A 6994-nucleotide genomic window follows, 5' to 3' on the forward strand; every position below is an offset into this window, starting at 1 on the left:
GATGCAGCTTCTTCATTTTAGGAAACTGAAGCTGTGGTCCTTTCACCAACCTCTGTCCTCCCTTTGGTTTCCTTCACCAGATCTATCCCTGTTCCCAGTGCCACCAGCAGCCTGGGACATGGGGTGTGTGTGGGGGATCATTTTCCTGGGCTGGCACCGGCCGCAGCCCCACCGAGCCCTTTGGCGGAGGATGGCGAGAAGGTTTAACACCGAGTTTCTCCCAGTTCCTGGGTGTCAGCATCGTTTTTGCAGAGCTGGAGAGCAAAGAAAAAAAAAAATGTTTCAAAAAGCAAACTTGATGCAAAAGAAAATGGAAAGGAGAGCTGAGCAAAGCTCACCAGCCAACAGCAGCCGTGGGGGCTCCGGTGCCCGTCCCGCCGGAGAACCGCGCTGGGAGGGAAGCGCAGCCAAGCCACGTTCCCGGAGAACAATGTCTGGCTGCACGGGAGAAAACAGGGAGCAAAGGAGAAGGACTTTTCAGCCGGGTTTGGTTTTGTTTTTTGGTTGTTTCCCCCCCTCTCTACCCCTGCCCTCCCCATCCCAGACACTCGTGCCAAGAAACCAGACTTTTCTTACAAGCTCTGCCAAAGAGTAACTCGGAAAAAGACAAAAAAAAAAAAGCAAGCTTTGTGAAGAGCAGGAGTAAATGTTTGTGCACTAGGATATCCTCCTTTCTACCTTTTTCATATGTTATTAAGTGCAATCATTTTGAGTCTTCTTTATATTATTTAGAGGGGAGTTTTGGGGTTTTTTTGTTTGGTTTTTGTTGTGTTGTTGTTGTTGGGGTTTTTTTTTTTAATACTAGAAACGACGATATTTATACCTGCCTGAGAAATGAGAATGTGCCGTTTGTAACACAAAAGAAAGAAAAAAAACACCAACCACCCACCCAAAGCAAACCCAGCCCTGGGCTGCCACTGACTGGCAGGATGGTGTTTTCAAGGCCTTGCAACCTTTTCTTGCTGCATTTGTCCCCGATAAAGCCCCTGTTCTGGGGGAGATGGTGACTCTGCTGCTCGGCGGTGATGGGTGAGTTGTCGCAGGGGGTTCGAGGCGTCTCGGTCTGTCCGTGGAGGAGCTGGAGGGAGTGGAGGAGGAGATGTGGTTTTGGGCTGATCCTCTGTGGTTTGAGGGTTGTTGAAGCTCTGTTGTGAAGATGCAGAGCTCTGCCCTCACCTGTTTCCCTGCAGGGGCTCAGGGACCAGCAGAGACCTGAGGGAGAGCTGGGACAGGTTCTGAGGCAGGGTCCAGGAGACACGGTGGCAGGAGAGCCCCAAACTCTCTCCCCCAGGTCTGGAGGTCTGTGCCCTTCCCAGCTTTTGGTGCACTTTGTGCTTCCATGTCCCTTCAGGTGCTTTCAGCTGCGTGTGTCCCTGCATGCTTGTCCTGCTGGAATGCTGCAGGGAGCAGGTCCCGGGGGAGCCCATCCTGCCACCCCCCCTCACCACCACCTGCCTCCCCCAGCTTCACCAGCAGGCATGGCTGGGTACAATGGCTGGGTGGACATCACTGATGGGTTTGACCCCCTGGTATCTTCATGTGGCCAGACAGAGGGACAGGCAGCTGCTGCCACTGCTCATCCCTCTTCCTGTGGGAAACTGTGCCCATTCCAGCCCTGCCACCAGCTCTTGGCCTCACCTCCCTGCACCTTCCTCCCCATCTTCACGCTCTCAAAAGACCTGGAGCTGCCAGGACTGAATGTGGGTGACTTGCCTGAAGCTTTCCTCCTGCCAGGTCCCCTCCTGTCCCCCTCTTCTCTCTTGCTGTCCCCTTGACCACATGTGATGCAAGCCCTGCTCTTAATGAACCAATTATTATTTATTGCTCTGCACGTCCCCCTGGCTCAGTCCGTGCCGAACCCCGGGGACAGCTGCTCATCCCTTTTCCCTCCTCATTCCCTGGCTGATCCAGAGCTGCTTCTGGGCTCTACAAGGGGTTGCAGGCTGGGTGAACACTGGCAAAGGGGGCTGAGGTTTGTCCCCATGGTTGGAAAAGTCTGTCCTGATGGATCCCAGCTGTGGATTCACCCCTTCTGCTGCCCGGTTCCCGGCCCGTTGGGAAGCTCCACATCTGTGGGCTGAGCTGTTTGTCACTTGGTTGGTGTCTGGCAGCAGCTGCTTTGATGCACAAAAGCTGTTGTAGGGGTGGGGGGGAGGTTGTTTTTTTGTTGGTTATTTTTTATCGCTGCAGGGCAGTGGCAGCAGTGCCCGTTGAAAGGGTCTTTTCATATTTAGAAGACAAAAAAAAAAGACAAAACCAACCAAAAAGCAAGAGAGCAGAACACCCCGGGAATGACTAACCCTGCTGGGATGCAGCTGCTGGTGCTCATGGAGTTTGTTCATTCTTTGTGATTTATCAGGGCTCCTGCCACCCCAAACCCTGCTAGAGCCTTGAGAGGGGTCCTGGTTGTCACCATTGTCACCACACAGGCCACCTGTGCTCCCCTAAACCTGGTTTGGAAGGGCAAGTTGGGCAGCACAGCCTCTTGTAGCAGCCAAACCCACCTGGTAACAACTTCTCCTCCTTTCACCCAGGAACTCAGATAAACCCCCCACAAAAAATGGTCCACGGGGCCACCAGAACCAACCTCCCCTCACTGTGGGTTGGTCCCACTTCACCCACCACCCAGAAAAGGTTTGAAAGGCTGAAAAAACTGCATCCTCAGCCACCTCAGATGCCTTGAATGTCTCAACGCAGTGAACATAAATGATTGTTGGGGCGGAATTTTTTTTGTGGGGGTTTTGTTGTTAAAGATTTTTTTTTCCTTCATGTTGGAATATTTATATTTGCCTTTTTTTGCAGCAGGCCAGGACTTGCCATCTCCAGCAAAAAATAAAACACAAACTATTAATGAGAAAGATGTAGTTCATGAAGTTATTTGCACTTGATTAAAAGAAAGAAAAAGAAAAAAAAAAAAGTATCTGAACTTTGTAAAAAAAAAAAAGGAAAAAAATGTTTGCATTTTTTGTATTGTCTTTTTTTAATTATTAAATGGAATTTCTTGGTGTTGTGTTGATCTTTCAGAAACTGGCTCTGATGCTTATTTTAAAGGTTTCTAACAGCAGGATCCAAAGCTATTTTCATTGTTCTGTTCCCTTGGATGCTCAGACCAGCTCTTTGCAAGGGTCTAAGGGGGGGGTTTTCACCCCCCTTCCCTCCCCAGCAGCTTAAATCCTACATAAGCCATAAGCTCAGCCCCCATTACACAATGTATTTCTTTCTATACGTTAATTAGATGCAAAATATCTCCTTTTTAGCCCAGAACAGGGTGTTGGGAAGGGAGGGAAGCAGAGAGGGTGGAAACCACTCGTTACCTTGGCCCCAAAGCAGCAGCTCCCACCCCACATTCCACTGGATTCTGGGGGTAACTGGGGGCAGCTGGGAGGACTCATCAAGCCCTCACAAGCTACTGCTGGGCAGGCCCCACCCACCCCCACCACTGGGTGTTGTGGGGGCAGCAGGAGCCTATAAATGCCACTGCCCCCCAGCCCGCCCCCTTAGAAGCTGCTGGAAGGAGAGTCCTGCCCCTGCAAGGGCTTCAACACAAGGTAAGGGTCCTTCTGCAGGGGACCTGAGGGAATTTAGGGCTACAGCGCCTCTGCTGGGGGTTCTACCAACAACAAGCACCCTCAGCTGTGGTGACCACCTCCAGCTTTCCTTGTTCTGGGCCTGAGTAGGGCTGCTCCACCTCCCCACCCTGCTCCTGCCTCAAGAATCTCCAAAGTTTAACACTCCACTTTAACTCCCACCCCTCCCAGCTCAATGCAGCATTTGAGACCTTTCTCACTCCAAGGAAGTGAGCAGCTCTTCAGCAAACCCTTCCCAACCAGCTCCTGAGGAACCCAACCAACCAGACAAGCTGTAGGTTGTCCTAAAAAGTGTTTATTGCTGCCCCCTCAGTAGAGGCGCTGGGGTTTGCCCATGGTGCTCTTGATGTAGAGGGCACGGACGTTCTGCCAGTTCTTCTTCAGCAAGGACACCAGGAAGTTGATGGCCAGGTGGATGTTATAGACAAGTTCATCCTCTGTCATCTTCACATGACCAACAGCAACAGCCAGACAGAGCACCTGGGGGACACAGACACCAGAGTCACTCCTGCAGGTGGAGGTTTTAAGGGGAAATGAAGTGTTACAGCTGAGCTAAACTCATCAAATGATCCAGTTTCTGTCAGCTGGATGGAACTTCTCCAGTTCATCCCCAGGTGTTCCCAGAGCTCATTGTACTTGGCTGGTGGACACCATGAACTTGTCTGACAGCATCTAGATACCACCTCTAACTACAGCTTGGGTAGGCTCAGCTTCTTCAGAGTTGCAAAGCTGACTTGGGCAAGGCCAGTTGTGCTGGGGCAGGCTCTGGGGTAACCCTGCTCATGGGGTAGGGCTGCTGTGTGCCCTGAGAACCCAGCACAGAACTTCCCTGCTAAGCATGGTACCAGCTTCTCTTTGTGTTTGGGCACCAGCCCCCTCCTCCCACACAGAAGATCCAGAGAGGCCAAGCCTGCCAGCCTGACTGAGGAGCTTGGAAGTCCATGTTCCCCACAGGCTGAAGACAAAAGGATTTATGAACAAGCTGACAGGCCAAGTGTCAGGACATCATTAGCTCAGCTCCTTAAAATGCTGCAGCATTTGCAAATTGTCACATTTGCTGTGTCCTCCCAGTTGTGCCCCCAGGCCCAGAGCTGCTGGGGTCTAAGGATGCACCTCAGCAAGCAGAGCTGTTAACACCCACCAGTCCCATTTAGAGACCAGTGACATGAGATCCCAGTGCCTGAGCAGGGTTCTTTTGGTTTGAGAGACTGAGCTCACTTTGACAGCAAGAGACCTGCAGAGCTGCCCTGAAGTTTAGAGTCAAGTCCTAAACTTGCTCCTGCAGTGCACAGACCCACGGGGACACATCCCACCCTTCCTGTGTCACCCACTTATTTTAAGAAGGTTTAACTATGACTGATTGCACTCAGGACTGGAACAGCAAGATCACCCCTTATCATTTGCTCTCAAGATCTTTCAACCACAGGCTCCTCCTCTCCAGCAGCTGAACACTCTGGGTAGTGTCTCCCTTTGGAGATTGTCACCAGCTGCTGCTTTAGGAAGAGGCTCGAGGGACACCTACAGCCCAGCCCGGAGATGGCAGCCACGGACAAGGCACTGCGGGTCACAGAGCAGCCTCAGGCACAGCTGCCTGGGAGGAGAAACCCCTTGCTTTACCTTCTTCATCTGGAACTTGATGGTGGATTTGACCTCATCGACCTTGGCCACCAGGTTCTCGTTGTGAGTGAGGAGGGAAGGGAATTTCCCAGCTTTGTTCAGCCCCGGCCCCAGGATCCGAGGAATCTGCTTGATCAGGGACTCAGAGGCCAGGAAGGCATCGTACTTCTTGGCTGTGAGGAGGGAACCACGGGGTCAGGATCCCACCCTGAGCTCGAGACCAACAGCTCGGCCAAAACTACCCTCCTTGTTTCCCCCACGTGCACTTCCACATTCCCAAGAGTCCTGCTGAGCTGGATCTGAGCTGGTTTTACTAATGTTGTATCAGAAATTACTCCTGGCACAGCAGCCACACCCACCAGCACCCAGCTCTGCATCTAAACTGCACCCAGCTCATCTCCCTGAACTGTGTGTCCAGCCACAGGTGCCAAACACTGAACTCCCTGAGCTCCTGTCACAGCCTGTGCTCACAGGGATGGATGGATGGATCACACCTCCTGGAGAGGCTCAGTCCTACATCATCTCCTGGTGGCACATGGTTCGGATGAAGCAGGAAGTTACTCTTCTCTGCCCAAGGTATGGACTTTGGTTTTGTGGAAGGGAAGGGGTTGATCTCTTCCCACGTGAAAATCAGCCAATTTCACTCTGTTCATGGAAGTCCTGCAGGACTAAAGGAAACTTCTGGGAAAGTGAGGAACACCAGCTAAGGGTAACACTTCCAGGGAGACAAGAACGTTCCCCTGGAGAGCCACCAACTTCCCTCCTGGAGCTTCTAGTCATAGTTTCTAGACAGACCCCTGCACTTCAGGCTGACTCTGGTCAGTTTCCTATTCCCACATGCAAATCTGAGCACAGGGGAAACCATCCTAGCCCTCCCAAACCAGCCAGGGTACTCAAGAGCCCAACTCAAAGCACCACTCACCCAGCTTCTTCACCAGCTTCTTGTTTTTGTTGAGTTTCTTCAGAGCTTCTATGTCCATGTGGGGGATGTCAACAGCTTTGGCCTCATCACAGTGCTGCTGGTCCCCCAGCAGACAGACTGAGAACTTGGGCCGAGGAGTGGACTTCAGCCTGGGGACAGAAGATCTGGTTTTACTATGGATCACCAGCACCACAGGCACTTCCCTGGGAGCCACCACGGGATACCTTACCCCAGCGCCTGGGAATCTTCCTCCAGCTTCTAACCTGCCCTCTCCAGCAGGTCGGTGGGGAGAGCCCAGAGGCCTCCCACACCTCCCCTCATGTTTTAAGACCCAGGGTAAAGGTCCGTCCAGACAAACCCACCTAACCGGGGCGGTCTGAACTACCCGAGCAGTTCAGCAGCGCGTCCCCCCGCCGGGGCAGGGCCGGGCGCGGGCCGAAGGGCTGGGTGGGAGCTACGAGAAGCCCAACCTGACGGTGCCGGAGAAACGCTTGTCTTTCTGCGGGTCGTAGTTCTTCAGGCTGATCTGCAGCTCCACCGTCTCCACAAACCTGAAGGAAGGGGACAGCGGGGGAGGTGAGAGCCCGGCGGGAGAGGGAGGGCCCGGCCGGGGCTCTGGGGGTTCTTACTTGCGCTTCTTGACCTTGCTGCCCTGCAGCACCTCCTTCACCGCCTCGTACAGGGTGTCCCGGGAGACTTTGCTGCTGCGGAGGGAAAGGCGAGGCGGGCTCAGGGCTGGGCGGCCCGGGCCTCCCGCGGGCCGCGGGCGGCGGAGAGAAGGGCCCTAAACCCGCCCTGGCCCGGCCGCGCAGCCCCTTGGCCGCCCCCGCCATCCGCCCCCGCCCCCCCGCTGGCCCCTGGGCCGCGG

The 6994-nt window shown here is 53.7% G+C and overlaps 1 protein-coding gene across 1 annotated transcript; it reads right to left on the reverse strand.

Moving 5' to 3' along the window:
• Positions 1–3862: 3862 nt before the first annotated feature.
• RPL10A (ribosomal protein L10a) lies at positions 3863–6959 on the reverse strand. Its single transcript, XM_010007125.1, has 6 exons — positions 6917–6959; positions 6756–6861; positions 6597–6677; positions 6127–6275; positions 5205–5377; positions 3863–4067 (listed from the first exon to the last, which is right to left on the reverse strand). Exons 1-6 carry the CDS (start codon positions 6957–6959, stop codon positions 3897–3899), a joined length of 723 nt encoding a protein of 240 aa, XP_010005427.1. The 3' UTR covers positions 3863–3896.
• Between the last annotated feature and the right edge of the window lie 35 nt (positions 6960–6994).

The sequence above is a fragment of the Chaetura pelagica genome, unplaced genomic scaffold, assembly GCF_000747805.2.
Source record: "Chaetura pelagica isolate M959 unplaced genomic scaffold, ChaPel_1.0 scaffold757, whole genome shotgun sequence".
In the NCBI taxonomy this organism is placed as follows: domain Eukaryota; kingdom Metazoa; phylum Chordata; class Aves; order Apodiformes; family Apodidae; genus Chaetura; species Chaetura pelagica.